Source organism: Plectropomus leopardus, chromosome 5 (genome assembly GCF_008729295.1).
Source record: "Plectropomus leopardus isolate mb chromosome 5, YSFRI_Pleo_2.0, whole genome shotgun sequence".
In the NCBI taxonomy this organism is placed as follows: domain Eukaryota; kingdom Metazoa; phylum Chordata; class Actinopteri; order Perciformes; family Serranidae; genus Plectropomus; species Plectropomus leopardus.
In genome coordinates, this window is record NC_056467.1 from 8,249,652 (window position 1) to 8,266,174 (window position 16,523).

At 38.8% G+C, this 16,523-nt stretch overlaps 1 protein-coding gene across 2 annotated transcripts in view; it reads right to left on the reverse strand.

Annotated features, from left to right (window-relative positions):
• The window catches only part of LOC121943293 (rap1 GTPase-activating protein 2-like), a 109,581-nt gene extending 93,681 nt beyond the window's left edge, over positions 1-15,900 (reverse strand). Inside the window, exon 1 of one of the 2 annotated variants that reach the window (XM_042486799.1) lies at positions 15,880-15,900. Coding sequence is in view for 1 of the 2 variants with exons in the window: in XM_042486796.1 (XP_042342730.1) it covers positions 11,332-11,372 (41 nt within the window). In the remaining variant the exon portion in view is untranslated. Of the gene's footprint in view, positions 1-11,331; positions 11,409-15,879 lie in introns of those variants that run through there. The other variant, XM_042486796.1, reaches the window with a different exon arrangement.
• Positions 15,901-16,523: the final 623 nt, after the last annotated feature.

Genomic DNA, 16,523 nt, shown 5'->3' on the forward strand with positions numbered 1-16,523 from the left:
CCATTATCTTGTGTGAACTGGACCTCAAAGACAAACACTAAGCATGATAGCTCCTAAAAAAATTAACTAATTATTTAGTAAGAGCTTGCAGGTTTCATTTTCGCATGAAACCTGAACTCCGATGTCTTTTCTTCTTTTAATATAACCTTGACTTGAATTACGAATCACTTTAAAAAGTACTCATGAGTCTGAGAAACCAAACAGGCACTTCTGAGACCTGTTGAGAATGATTATGGTCAAAAGCTTTCACAGTTAAATTGTATCGATGTGCTTTGACTCATTCTGTCTTTGAGGCTGATGAGTGGAGGTGCTCTCAGTCCATATCTCTCTCATGGCGAGATTGCTCTGATTAAAAGCAATTAAACGCTCCACTGGCCTAATGTGGTGTGTGTTTGCGGGTCTGCGTACGTACACACACACACACACACACACACACACACACACACACACACCGAGCATTAATAATTACCTGAATAAAAGATAGAATAGAATAGAATAGAAAAGAATGGAAAATAGTTTTACCAGCATTTAAGGAAATACACGTCATGTATTAGACTACCTGACAGTAACAGCTCTGAGTGCAGACCTCACCCTCCCTCTAGTGGTTTGCAGATGTCCTGTGAGAGAACAGTCAGACAGGTTTAAAAATGAATGAGTCCAAAACACAGAAATATGTCTGTTGCATGGTTGTAGAACTAACATTATATTACAATTTAAGGTCAACTTCTTGGTGATCTTGCTAGCTTTTGCTCAGTCGCTGAGCAATGCACTTGCACACACTAACATGAAAAAACACAACATACTTTTAACCTGTATATCAGTAAATGCCGCTATGGACCACAGTGTTTTTATGAGAACAGTGGTATCCACAGTGGAGTTAGGTCATGATGCATCTCGCATTATTGCATATGCATTTTGGGCACAGCAGGCTAGCATTAAAGCAAAAAAAGTATATATATATATATATATAAAACATGGAGCATTTAGCCGCTAAAGAGCCAGTTATGTCTACTGATAGTCTTCGAAGGGAACACCACTTCAAGTAAATGCTACTCTGCTCCGTACCTGCAAACGTTAACACGTGCGCCATGTCATATTAAAAAGTGATGTCAATGTTGTGTTTATAGGTTGTTATGCTGCCCCAATGAGGCCAAAATAATCTGTTAACATTTTTTTCAAGGGAGAAATATGCATTTTTTTAATTTTCTAATTTCCCATGTTTTTATTTTCTTTAGTAAATGTCACTGGTAAGACAAAAAAATAAATATATATAACGTATATGCTACTGTTATAATTGATAGACAGATAGATAGATATAGAAGCTATTCAAAAGTCTCAGTAAATGCCTTATAGCTTTCATCTGAGTTTAACATGTTTATTATTTTTGCCGTATCAGACTTGTTGCCTGCATATCAATCAAACATAAAAAACCTCCTGGGCCACTCCAAGATTCAATAATAATACTCCTGATTGCATTTACAAATGTCTCACACTCTACAAACTCTTAGATATGCGATAAAGATAACTTAAATATAGCATCATAACAGACACAGAACAGACAGCAGATCTTTTGCTTCTTGCTTTGATAATCTATTTAATCTACTGGCTGTCTATATTTACTGCCTGTTGTAATATAGGCATTTTTTCCTATTGATGCACTGTGGCAGGTTCAGTTATTAAGTCAGCTTTCAAGAACATTATCAACTGAAAATAATCGATTTAGTTGTTGCTTTCAGAGTTTGTTTCCGATGACTCCTCACTGTTTTTGAGTCAAACACACTGACATCATCCTATTAACACCACCAGCACCACCACGTTTCCTGTTACTGCTGAAAAGTTGGGAAGTGGGTTGCATGACATCACCCTACAGCAGCTAATTGGATGACAATATTACCAGGTCACCACAGCATGCTTGACATTTGCCTCTCTCGCACTTACACAGGTGTGTGTAAGTGGGAGAGGGAGGTGAGAAAGACTGGAGGCTGGAGCAAAATTAAACTGTCGCTAAACATATAAAGTCTCAGGATGCTGACATGCTATTAGTGTTCCAGTTCTGCAACATGTGATGAGTTGTGTTGTGAACCTGTGGTTCCCCAATACAAGGCCTTGTTGCTGGATAATGTGCAGCAATGTGTTAAACTTGCAATAATTGATTTTTTTGCCTACTTCAGTACAACAGAAACAAATTGTGAAACTTCAGCTTCTAAGTTGGTACTGCAATTTACACATCCAGCAGTTGTGGAGCAACATTATTATTCATTTGGAGTCGTGTTGTGTCCATTTGATAACTAAATCTAATATCCACTCTTCTTCCAGCTCTGTCTTTAGTCTTTCCTGAGGGAAATATCTGGCTCATAAGCTGCTGAATTTTTCAGCTAGCCTCTGACTGTGTCTGTCTGCTGATTGGCACAAGAAATTATGGTTTTGGCCCTCATTTGGTGTAAAAAAAACTGGACATTTAAAAGCAAAACTATCAGCTAGTGACTAGATATCACTACAGGCTGTGGTAAAATATGTTTTCTGACTCTGAAATGAAAAATCTTCTGCAAAAGGAAGGGTCAGTTTTGCAGTTTGTTCATGTTTTATGCAAACAGAACACAAGTGTATTGTAATAATGATTGTGCATAATGATGCAGTGTGGGGATATTAATGCACTGATTTCTCACTTAGGATTATGTCTCACAGAACATTTTTTCAAATGGTCATTAATGGCGTTCTGTCTCTCTTTCTCTCTCTCTCTCTCTCTCTCTCACACACACACACATCAATCCAGGTTTGTTTATTTTGTCTCAGTCCCTCATCTCATTCTCAATAATGTCCTCCCTGTCATCCATTGGCAGTGAGACCTACGAGAGACGTGATGTTTCCATCTTTATTACTTTTGTTCCTTCCTCGCCGCCTCTCCCCCTTCCTTCTCTCTCCTCACCATGTAATAATGTATTTAGTCATTAGATGGACTCCCGGGGGGTGATATACGCCCAGACGGACGTGAAAGACCTTTCTCTTTCTCTTCATCTGTCTCTCCCTCCCTTCATCCGTCCCCTTTGTCTCTAATAGGTTACTCAGTCATATGAGGTTTTCCAGAAGGGATGCTGATTTAGAGACTGAGCTGAATCTCTGCTTTAATGGCTCCTGTCTCAACCACATCCATCACCATCTATTATAAACGGATACTCACATGCAGAGAACAGGCATCAAAGCTACATATTGAGCCACAGCGAATGCATCTTCTCATGTCTTTTACATTGCTTTCCTGTATACAGACTGGTAAAGCACAGCTATTTTATTATTAGAGACATTAATTAAGCTGCAAACTGCTGATCTCAAAGTCAGGATTTTGCATGAAGTGTGATTTCAGCCGATCAACTTAAACATGATCCTGCCAGATGTATTTTATTCAGATTATATTAAGGTCATTATCCCATTATCATTAGATAACCAGTTGATGATTGCTGTGTGAGTCCCTTAAACTTTTCACCCAATTTTGTAACAGATGTCAGCAGAGGTCACAACTAGTGATATCTAATATGGTGACATTTTATTAATCATTTTTGACTGATTACCAATGGCGATGCAGATTATTTATGCAGTCTCTCCTTTAGTAGCCTTATCTACTGTAATTGTGATGGTCTGCTGATGGCAGATGCAGAAGTAAAATACAATGCTTATCATAATGTACAAATTCACTGGCCAAAACAATACAACTACTTCAACCTAGGTTACATGTAAAACATAAATCTTTTATTTTAATGTAATCATTTTTTAACAACACTGTCAAATTCATCCCATTTTAACACCCTTGGATCATGCTCTTCCTTAAACATTTCTGACAATAGCCAACACAAGAGCTAATTTGACATATTTCAACTAATTAAAGTCACATCCTCTTACCACCGTACATAGCAACACAAATGTTGTGCCATTATCTGCAGATACCGCTGACATGCCAGTATTATCATGCATCTCTAACATTTTTTTTCATTGTTGATTAATATGTATATTTTCTGAGTTTATCAATGAGTTGTTTTGTGTATAAAATTGCAAAAAAATGTCAAAAAAGTCAATCAGTGTTTCCCAAAGCCCAAGAAGACATCCTCAAATTTCTTGTTTTGTCTACAATCCCAAGTTATTCAGGTTACTGTCATTGAGTAGTACAGAAACAGAAAATATTCACATGTAAGAAGCTGAAATTAAAAATCAAAAATCAAAAATCAAAAATTAAAAAATCTCAACACAATGAACCAGTTATTAATTTAGTTAGAAATTAACATAATAGTTGAGAACTAATTTATCATTGCAGGTCTTGTCACAATGTTGATTTATTTATCATATTGAAAGATGTGACAGGCAGACATAGAAACCACTATGATTTCTCTTATTAAACCAAAATGTATATTAAACAGGCCTTATGATACGATGATTATGTAATAATTCAATTGTGAATACATGTCAACACATTATATAAGGGATAATCCCTGACAAAGTGTCCATTATTAAGAATGAATGGATGGCACACTACGGAGCTCACTGCCCAAGCTAATCACATAATTGCGTTGATGTTGGTATCATTTAAAGAGTAATTTAAAATTTGTGACTGGACTGTTGTATAAACACCACATGGGCTGATGATGATCGTCCATTTGATGTTTTGAACATGACGTAACAAAAATGATTCACATGATACACAAATGGCATATGCTGTACGCAAAAACACCTTTGATGTGAACTCTGATAGGTCGTTTCCAGCAAGTGCTGTGATTTCTATAAGAGGCCTATAAAGGGCTCATGCATCATTTCACCAATCATGACTCAGCTCATATTCACACATGGAAGGACACAGTGCAAATCAGTTGGGTGCAAGACAGATTATTATGTGTTTCCTATAGTAGAATTTTCTGAAAATGTTATATTTTATTGGTTTTGTGTTTATTTATAATTGATCATCAAACCTAACATATATTTTTGGATTCCTTTTTTTAATTTTGTAATTATTACTAATTATTATTACTAATCTATTTTTGTGTCTACTGTATGAGTGTACAGCAAGCTGTTAAAACAAATTGACCCTGGAAGGATAAATAAAGTTGTCTGAATCTAAATCCATTTTGGGAAATAAACATTTCCTTCAAATAGCATTTATACGACCTGCTCTCTGCAGGAACATCATTAACATTTTATGAAATGAATTTGCAGTAAAGGACGAAGTAGCAATACCACACTACAGACACACACTACAAAAAGACTAAAAGTAAAAGTCCCGAATTCAGCTTCATAGTTAATGTATCCTGTGGAGGTTCTGACCACAGTGAGCAGTTTTTATGTTGTTTTTTAAAACTATTTCACTGAACAACAGGTGGCAGAAGCACGCCAAGAAACACAGCACCACACCAGCAAAGGAAGTAAAGAAGACAACTGCAAGGAAGTTAATTCCAGGTTAAAGGCCTTTCTCATCAAAAATAAGGATTTCACTAAAGCAAGGTCGCAAGCAACAGCGAGCATGTGTCAAGTGTTTCAAAACTGAACAAAGTCCCCCAGGTTTAATTGGCCTATAGGAGTGAGACTTTATCATAACAATGTATGCAACGTTTCAGTAATTGCACCGAAAGCGCAAGAAAACGTTTTGCTTCGCCTTAATTGAATGTGAACTAAACTTGACAGGTACAGGTAGCATTTAGTGCCGGGTCTGTCCATTTCATTTTTTTTTTTACCGGGATTGCTCAAAGTCATCTTTAGTTATGACTAATTCCCTGCTGAGCCCCGTCCTTTGCAAAGACTGATTGATGACAAACAGTCTTTGCTTTTTTTTTTTTTTTTTTAGGAAATCCTTCAAAGTATACCTGTAAAGTACTTAAAGTACTCATATGCAGCAGAATGGCCTCTGTTAGTGTTTTATCATTGCACATTTTCAGAACTGATTGGGCACTGATTGGGTAAAGACAAAGTTTATGAGCTGAAGTGCAAACAAGAATTTCAATTATTTTGAACACAGCAGTTTAGCTGGGCTGGCATCAGAGGATGTGGGGGAAACTATTGCACAGTTGGGTGCAAGTTTGAGAAACAGGAGTATAGAACAATGTCGCTTTTCAAAAACTGGCAAATGAAAAAAGATAGACATTCATGAAAAATGTTGTAGCTGTGAAATGGAGCTAATTTTAGCTACCTTATGACCTTTAGGGCTGTTTGATCGATCTGCAGCAATGCATTTTATATTATAATGTGTGTTAAAAGTTAACTATGTAAAGTAACTGAAACATCTTCAGTTTAAAAGTACAATATTTGCTGAGAAATGAAGTGGAGAAGGAATGAAAGAGGAAGTGCCTTTGTAAAGGACTCATACTTCAGTGCAACACTTGAGTTAATGTAGTTACAGTATTTACTTTCTACTGCTGCAAATTTGTCAAAAAAAGAGGTTTGCAGTGTTACATCTGTGATGTGCACTTACACAGATGTGACAGGAGATGTGCACTTTACCAACCAATATAATCTACATTGATTAAAGCTTTTATCAATTCGGACTTGTGTTTCATTATTAGGACCTTCTTTAGCTCTGACCGTGGGAGCTATTAAGCTTCTTTGGGTACAGGAATGAACAGTATGTGGATATACATTTTTTTCTTATATTATATACTAATATTGTTTTCATTCTTCTAGCTTGTTCTCAGCTTTCATTATTTTCTGTCCTTCTCCCCTTTTCTTGTCTTTCATAGTACTCAATCTTTCACTCCTCACTAAGCCAACTTCTTGTTTGCATTCTATTTTTATTTTCCCACAGTTCCCCCCTATAGTTCTTGTCCCTGCTGGTGGATTTTAGTAAAAGTGACAGCAAGCCCACCCATACACCCACTCTTCCAGATCACACACACATAGATGAATGTACAAATCCATACAGACGTTTACAGATGAGCACAGATAGACTATACAGAGACATGCAGACTCGGCTCGTGTGCACACAAATTAACAAGCTGTGACATTTGCACACACATGCACACACTGCACCTCCTCCACCCACGGCCTCCACGGTGCCTTCAGCCCTTCTCCTCCCCGTTGTTCACTCTTCCAGACAACATTGATCAGAGAAAAACATCAATTTAATATGCGTACTTCCCCTCTACTGCAGCTCGGGCAGGCTCTAAAAAGCAGGATGCAGACCCAAGAATCCGCCAGCACAATGAGAAACACCCACAGGGGCGACTGCAAACTCTCAGCCCACACACAAACAATTTAATCAGGTGCGCTCTGAGAACATGGCAATTTCCTCGCACCATTTCATTTCCCACTTAATGCGAACACACAAATACAAACACAAGCTGCAGAAGTTTTACAGCAAATCCCCTCTGAAGCTGACTCGTGTGTTGCTGTATCAAAGTGCACATTGATCTCATCACCACAGTAGGAGAGCGAATAAGAGGTGGATAAATGGAGGAATTTGGTTCGGAATCAATTAGAGCCAAAGAATGAAGAAAAACAACTGCAGAGATGAAGAGCAACAGAGGTTTGGAAAGGTAATGATCTACAAGAGGGGATGAGGGACAATCACAGAGGAGACTTAATGACCACAGGGGAAGCATGTGAGGAAAGCATGGAGGTGTAAGGAGGGAAGGGAGGAGGGAGAGAAGATAGGAAGTGAGAAGTGTTGGCAGATTGAAGGTGGATTCATGCAAGAGTTAAAAAGTTGATAATGAGCAGAAGAAGGAAGGAGAGGTGTGATGAGGAGACATGACTGTGCTTGTGGTCTTCATTGAGTGGTTTTTGACTTTTATCAGCTCACAAGAGGACTGCAAGTCATAATAGGGACAATAGAGATCAGACTTGAGAGATGAGAAAAAACAGTCAAACAGAGTCAGGGGAAATAAAACATTCTCATGAATGAGTTTTTTGTTGGTTTTTTTAAAAGATGACATTCCAGTCACCGCTGGCCAATTTTTCTGCTGTCTTTGCATAAGTCACTGAAAGCATAAATCAGACACAGCACATGTGCATATTTCTGTGCATGCTCCCATACATTTAACTGGGACAAATCCTGAATTCACTCCACCTGAGAAGTACAGATTAGCCACCACCTATTTTGAGCAGGAATCAGCAGCAGATAGAGCACAGAGCTGCACCGGCCGTCCACTTGACACTGCAGAACTGGGATTTGTGAAGCCTCTTATTCTAGGTCTGCTGTGTCAAGACTCTTTTTATGGTTGATATCGGGACTATTCATATCTTGCACTGCAGCTGCGTTCGATGTTTAACCTGCTGCGTTCTGTTGTATCTTATTTTTATCCTTTTAAGCATGTCTTTTCTTAAAAGCATAGTTTTGAACTTTGGAAGTGGGGCCGTATTGATAATCAGTGTTTCATTTATAGTAGATGTCATTTGGCATGCCCCCAGTTTGGAGAAGCAGGCAGAAGTATCAACACAGAAGCGAATGAACTGCTGTGGAGGCACAGAAAGAATAATCATTACAAGTTTAAGGGTACACTATATTTAGAATATTCTTACTGCTTTACCTTGCTGTCAGACAGCAATTTCTAGTGGGGAACTAAAGCCTTTATATTGCTCCCTTTAAAGCCACTCCTCATTGAGAAAAACAGTCATTTAACATGGCTGAATTCAGGAACTGCTGTTCTGTCGCTGCCTCAATCAGTTATATTATTTGTGGTATTGTGTGACTTTAGCATTGTAAAGGGTTAGTTTATACCAATGTCACACGATCACAGAAACTAACTAACTGATTGAGGCAGCGGCAGACCAGGAGTGCCAGTGTTCAATGATGTCAGATTACTGGTTTTGTCAGTGGAGTTTGGTGGCTTTGAGGAAAGCATATGAGGAACTGAAGTTGTTAAGAGCTTCCCCATTGTCTGACGGAAAGGTAAAGTGTTGAAAATACTCTCAATGCAGCATACACTTAAACTGATATTGTTGTTTTAAGGTGGAATTTTTTTTTGTAGCGAAAATACATTTTGTTGCTGACCCCCAACCACAGCAGTCCATTCGGTGCCGGTATTCCTGCCTGCGTCTTCAGACTGGAAGCATACCAACACACATCTACCACATGTAATACTCTGACTATGGATACATTTCTCACATATCTCCATTATAAAAAGATCTCAACTATCCCTATAATGTCTTTATGTCTTATGTGAAGCATGGTGAATTGACTTTTGTCGAAAGGTGCTATACAAATAAACTCATCTTGCTTTGACATGAGCATGGTTTTGAAGGTCCAAAGCCAAAGTCAGCAGCCATTCATACAGTACTTGCAGGGCTTTATCTGAAGGCATAACTCCACACTACGAACATCTCCACACATACTGTACGACGGATGACACAACTATAATAAGATCTTATGAACATCATTGTGAACTCACAGCTCTGAGCGTTCTAGAAACTGGCAGCTTACAATCTGTGCAAGAAATTATGCAACATGTTCACACCAGTCAATTGGTTACGCAGCTCTGAAAAAAGGTGGTGGCATACTATAGATAGAATTGTAGCCTCTTCCCACTTGGTTGACGTCAATGATAGTGCCTGGTGTAAGGAATCCACAGTAACTTTTGCTGAGCAGCAGTCACTATGGCCTGAAATGGCAATAAGGGGACAATGCTAAATGTTAAAACGTTGTGTAATAGTGGTAGAGAGTCAAGAAGTCATTCAACAGATGCAATAATGTGCAGCTCCATGTAACTTGCAGTTTATTGACATTAGCTAACATTAGCCACCATAAGCTACAGGTCATACCATGACAAATTACCCAGCTGGCCACCAGCGTTGTTAGACTGATATTTGGTTGAATGTAGGTTGGCATCAAGTGACCAGAATTAAATGTCAGAATGTCTAATACCAACATCAACTTGATGTAAAATCCTGATGATATCTGACGCTGATATTTGGTTGATTTGAAGTTATTGTGGTTAAGTCATCAAAATCAAAAATCTGGCAAACGTGTCATGCGAATGTCATTTTGACAGAGAATAACGTAATTTATTTGTAAGGTCTGGAGGACAGAACCTAACGTCTGCAAAATGTCTAATAAAGCATCAATTAAATATCATCAACCTGATTTACATTCCAACCAAAATTAAATATCTGTTTGATGTAAGAGTCAAAAGTCATACTGATGTCCAGTAGCAGCTGGGAAGGTTGTTGTGATTTTTTATTTGTAGGAGTATACTTTTTTTTTTCTCGCACTTTAGAGTCTGCCTCAAACAGAGCAGAATGAAAAAGAATACCTTCTTTTTTTTTCGATGATGTTGCCAATAGATATTTAGCTTCCTTTTTTGTGTAAAGGACTTCATAAAAACCTATATCATTTACTAAATGTCTTGAACAATGCTTGATGTCTGTTGTTACAGCATATGCAGTGCGCTCTCTGGAGAAACAGACTCATAAATCAAGACGCATCTCCTTCTGCACTGCATAGAGTAGGGACCACGTTTCCTTAAGGGGACTTTTGCTTTCACATATTAGTAACACTCCGCATGTACTGTATGCACACAAACATGAGCAAATACCCACTGAGACACACACACACACACACACACACACACACACACACACACACACACAAATGCTCGAAAATCCATGCATGCATGAAGACATTTACCCGCTGGCTTGCACACAGTTCAGAAAGCTCACATTTCACATATCATACACATATTATAATTCTTCTCATAATAAGACTTCTACAATTCTTGGTTTTCTATCTGTTGCTTCCCTTGAATTACCTCCTGTGACACTGACACAGTATTTTGAGTTGAATTAATGAAAATATTAAGAAACACTGTTCTCATCCACTCACTCACATATGTAGAAACCTAACTTCATACCCCTTTCTCACCATCCGCCTGCAATCAAACGCACACACACATGAACACAACATGGTGCTATAAACCATCAGAGAATGTAGCACCACAACCAGGCATTGCAGCACCATTGCAGCATTACTCAAAAGACAATCTGCATGCCAATATGCTTCACCTGGCTCTCTCCCAGCATTTACACATAAACACACATTCACATGCATGTCTACTCTACACAATACACAAATAAATACACACAGAGCAATATTTTCAAGTTTAAGTAAACACACAACAGACAAAGAACCCTGGAAATAGATTTCACACCTCACTTGAATGTGAGTTTCTGCAGCTCACAAGTGTTATACCTAACCTGCAACTTACATAGGCTCCCCACTCCAGCTGGAGGGTTCTCACACAAATCAGCACACGCGCACACTCACGCTCTTCCCATCATTCATTTGGCTCCCAGTCAGCAGCCAACAACAGCAGCAGTAACATCTCTGCTGTGTTTCTGCTCCAGAGGGAGCGGGTGTGAAAGCCTTACCTCGGCTCCCCTGCAGATCCTTTACAAGCTGGGGTGAACATCTCGCAATCAGTGGATGGTGCAGCATTGACAGCAGACCCGCATCCAGAGCAGGAGAGGTTGAGTGTATGTGTGTGAGAGAGGAGGGGAGAGGGAGAGGGAGAGAGAGAGAGAGAAAGAGAGAGAGAGAGAGAGAGAGAGAGAGAGTGAGTGCATATAGGGGGGAGGGTACAGCGATAAAGCGCAGGATAGGACAGAATTATGAGAGACAGCAAGAAAATGTGTATGTGTGGAAAAAATGGGAGATGGTGTTACCATGGAGAGGGCTACACTTAAACTCCTTTAAAGCCCAACAGAGTAAAAGAAAGCTGAGAGAGAAAGTCAAGGGAAAAAATGGCAGAACTTTTTTGACCAAGGCACAAAAGACAGACTAAATATTAAAGATAGTCAGCAGAAAAGGATATTAATAAGGAGGGAGAGGGAGGGAGGAGACAGGGTGCTGGCAAGTTCAAAGATCATGACCTGGGGCAAGATGTGCTCTCGACTCATTATCAGTACCAACAGCAGCATTGCACTGGCCTTGACACAGGTCAGATACAGATATGTAGACCGACTTTATTAGCTGAAAACACGTACAAAAAGAAAACTGGAAAATCGATTTGGAGGTCTTGACATGAGCGTAAAGTAGAAAGTGCTGAATATTTCACCCAAAGAAATCATCTTTATTAAAGCTACACATCATCCTTAAAAAAGTACTGCCCTCTGCCTTTGGATAACTGTCACAGCATTCAGGGGACAAATTTGTTATCCACAAACAGAAGGTGTTCTTTAAGCCTTCAAGTCTATTTGTGCAAATATGTTTAAAGGAATTATGTCCATATCTCAGGGCATGCTTCTCTGCTTCTGTCTGTCTGGTGTTAATAAATTTAGCACACTGAAATCAGTTAATCTATAATGTGATACATTTAAACATTTGATCTAAATGTGGCCAAGGTGAACCAAACTGACATGAATTCTAGTGTAGCCATGAGAAATTGAGAGGAGATCTGCTAAGCTAGTTAGTTAGTATACCTTTAGCATGGGTTTAACTGGGTTTTAATTATGGATGCTGGTATTGCCTCATTTAATAAAGTTGATTAACTAAATGATTTACCAAGATGTCAAATCATCACATTTTCTATTGTAGATAACTGCTAATAAATCAATTCTTCTTTGAAATTAGCCAAGGTTAGCTGTGGCTGTATCAGTCGAGGCTCTACAGTGGGCGGTGCAGTCAAAAACACAATTAAGAAAGTTTCCCAACCCACTAAATTGTCAAACTAGAGAAGAAGGGTACTGAGAGAATACCGAGAGTAATTCAGCAAGGATGTCAGGGATTGCTCATTCATTACGGGTAGCCGTTTACCATGGTACAAGGTTGTGGAGGGGCCTGGAGGCTATCCCAGCTGATATTGGGTGAGAGGTCGTCAGCAGGTCACCAGACTATCACAAGGCTGACATATAAAGACAGACAACCATTCACACTCACATTCAATCCTAAGGGAATTTTAGTATGAGAGGACCCTGGAGAAACACCTGCACTGATACATTTGCTGTGAGGCGCCAGTGCTAACCACTGCACCACCGTGACACCCCAACCAGGGTTTATATGGCCAAATTGTGGCTATTAACAACATTGACACATACAACCTGACAGCAAAATGTCAGTGTTGACCCTGCATCACTGCCTGCAACATTATACTACCAAGTATCTTGTTTATGGTATAAATGTATACCTTCAGTACAGAAAGCATAAATCCTGTGAAGCCCACAGACATTTCAGCAATGGGGTGGTGTATGGTTTGTTTACATATTGACTGAGAATGTGTTAATGACAAACTACGCTTGTTTCATATCATAATAATATGTATCATAATATATCATAATAATCAATGCCTAGAGTTACTTATATCAGCACTACTTTGTATTATTGATAACTGAGGTCTTGTGCTGTAAACTGTGGTATTGCAACATATTCTTATGTTGTCACATGTTGCTACTTATGCCATGTGCACATGAAAGGTGCCTTTTGCTGTTGCAAACTTATGCCAAATGCACTGTCAATACAGCACTATTTTACAAGGTCGGTATGAGAGCGGGCTGGATATTAAGGCGGACAATCATCTTCGAGAAGACAATGACAATGTAACTGCCAGCAATTGTGGCTTTTTGCCCCAAGTTTGGCGATAGTTGTAGTTCTTATCACGAAGTAGGAGACACTATTGTAGGCATAAATTCCTGATATCTCCAACTAGGACTAAGACTTTTATTCATGTAATTAGGGTCTTACTGATATCACATAAACGCTGTGTTTGAGATTACCAAACCATATTTTGGTCACATAGTCCAAATATGTAGTCAGCATGTTTTGGCTTTATAGAGCCGTATGACTGTTAGAATGACTAAAACCCCACTCTCACCTCACAGGAGCGTGCTAAAAGGTTTCACAGTAAAGGTCACAGATTTTGATGTTTGACACATTTCAACTCCCAGAGAAACAGCCACCACTGACACACACATAAACACAATAACCAACACGCACTATGGGGTCATAGGTGTCCGTTATTCAATAAAGTAGATCCCCATTGAAGTACAAAGGCTATCAGATCAATCACACACACTCACACACACACACACACACACACACACTTACACAGTATGTGACTGAGGTGCAGCTCAGAGGCCACAGCGCTCCATTGATGGCCTCTAAAAAAGAAAAAAAAAAACGGCACTGCAGCCTCTCTAAACTATTTCTCATTGATCTGGTTTCCTGCCTGTGGCTCTAACAACACACATGGACACATCGCCGTCTTACAGAGAGAGAAAGGCAGGGAGGGCAGGTTTAATTAAAATCTTAAATCCCTCTTAATGAATCGACCAAAGCTGACACAGGTGCATCCTCATGCAGGATGCACCTGCGGGCATCTCTTTCTCTTCGTCTTGCCCCTCCCCCCAAACAAGACCACATATACACACACTCAAAGACACACCAGCCGATCAGAACCCCCTCCTTTCATTTGTGTTTGTTTTGAGGATGTGTCTTCTTTTCCTCTAATCTCCAGGCAGTTTAGTGGTCTAAGAGTCCATGTCAATTCTAATTGGTCCTGCTGGTTGGAGTTGCCTTGGAAACCAGTTTAGAAAGTGTTGGTTGGAGGTCTGCCAAAGGTTTGGTTAAGATCGTCTTTAATGGGCTACTGTAACTGACATGGTATCATTGATGCAAATAGAGACATACGATGCATAGTGAAGCGGATTGCTATTTATTGCCTTCTATAGATGTCAGAAACACGCCATGTTAAGTGAAATTCAGCTCTAATGTACATGCAACATGTTGCACTTGGCCAAACCTTTTTCAATATGGAGAGCAAAACCTCACTTTGAAGATGAACAACATCCAAATAATCAATAGCTTGTACAGTCTGAAGGAAGATTTATATGATCTAAATTGGAGAAGTCTGGGTCGACGTTAGGTTGCATCGCGTATCACTGTTGTCTGCCATAGTAACAAGTCCCCCACAGGACTAAATCTGTCTCTGTGAGTTCCAGTAACAAGCGACATGTCAGAGCTTTTGTCAGGGTGTCAGCTGATGGCACATGCCTAATGCTCAATACAAGCCAGCGCTTATGGTTCCTATTATATGTGTAGGAATTCAATTCAACCCTGTCTATAAACAAACCAGACCTGGAAAAGATTTTTATGAAAATATGTGAATACAATTTTGTCTAATATTTAACATTATATGTACTATTAGTCTTTATTTCCCATTGTTTTTGTTGTGAGATGGTGAAGTGATTACATATGCCTGGTACAGAAAGACAGAAGTTATTTAACCTGTTTGTTCTTTGTAATTCTAAATAGAAAATTCAGCCCTAATTAAGTATACAGATTACTCTGGTTAATAAATCTATATAAACATTACTCTGTGAAAACAGAATTGTTTAGGTTCGTTTAGTTGTAACAGCTAGCACTCATGCAGTCCAATATGTTGCATACACTGTGAATTTTGATACAGATTAAGTGTGGACAGAGAGATGTTTGCTTGCTGTTAGTGCAAAGTGTTAGACCTACATATTAGAGGGAAATATTTCTGCCGGACATTATGACTAAAGAAAATTAATTATGTCAGACAAACAGGTTTTTCTGGTCAAAAACCAGATGATGAAAACCACATAAGCAGCCATACCAGTCTTCACTATGTGTTGTGCTACTACCATTATTATAATTACTTTTATTATTTTAAACACACTTTAGATGCATACTTATGATCTAATCTTTTTTAAAAATACTTTTGTTGATTTGTCTGCCTTTTCTGTCAACAGTAGTTTTTGAGAGGCTTTTAGAATAGTTAAAATACATCACTGAAATTCATCTTCCAGCTGATTCAACAAAACAAATATTTTTTGAGAAATATATATCTTCCCAATAACGCACAGCCTAATATTTTAAAGTATAATTTTACAGAATCCTGGTTTAAAAAGTTAGCCAGCAGTGAGTGTGCTAGTTGCTGCTCTAGATTCTGTGGTGTTGACCTTGTGTTGGCAGGAACAGACTCCGGCAGGCTGAGCACTACCTCTTCCAAGCTGGACAGGCTGTGATACCGCAGAGAGTCTACTGCCCACTCCTCCAATGACGATCACTGCCTGGAGAAAAACAAAACACAGCTCTGGTTATCACACATCATATTAAAGAAGTTATTCCATTAGCAATATTCTAATATTTTGAACTAAATATATAGCCTGCAGTGGAAGGTAGTTGGATACACTGACTCAACTAATGTTTAAGAACAATTCTGAGTTACTTGTATTTTACTTGAATATTTATATTTTGTACTTCTTTATAGCAAGCAGCTACTTCCAGGGCTGAGAAATACAAAAAACTCCAATCCAAGTATGGTAATTTTGCCCACAAACCAAGATTACTTCATCTATCATCATCTTCATCTCATCACAAAATGTAATCAACAAATACAGAATGATATATTACAGATAAAGACCACAATCACAAGCCACCCAGCTGTGAAGCAGTTAAATTTAGCCCTACCTTTACCAGCAGCAATGTTAAAGTGATGTGCACTTAGATGTCTTCAGAGGTCAGCTTTTCCCGTGGAGCTTTGTGCAGGAAATGAGGACAGCCAAACTTTGCTCTCCAACAAGACAGAAGTTAAAAAAAACAA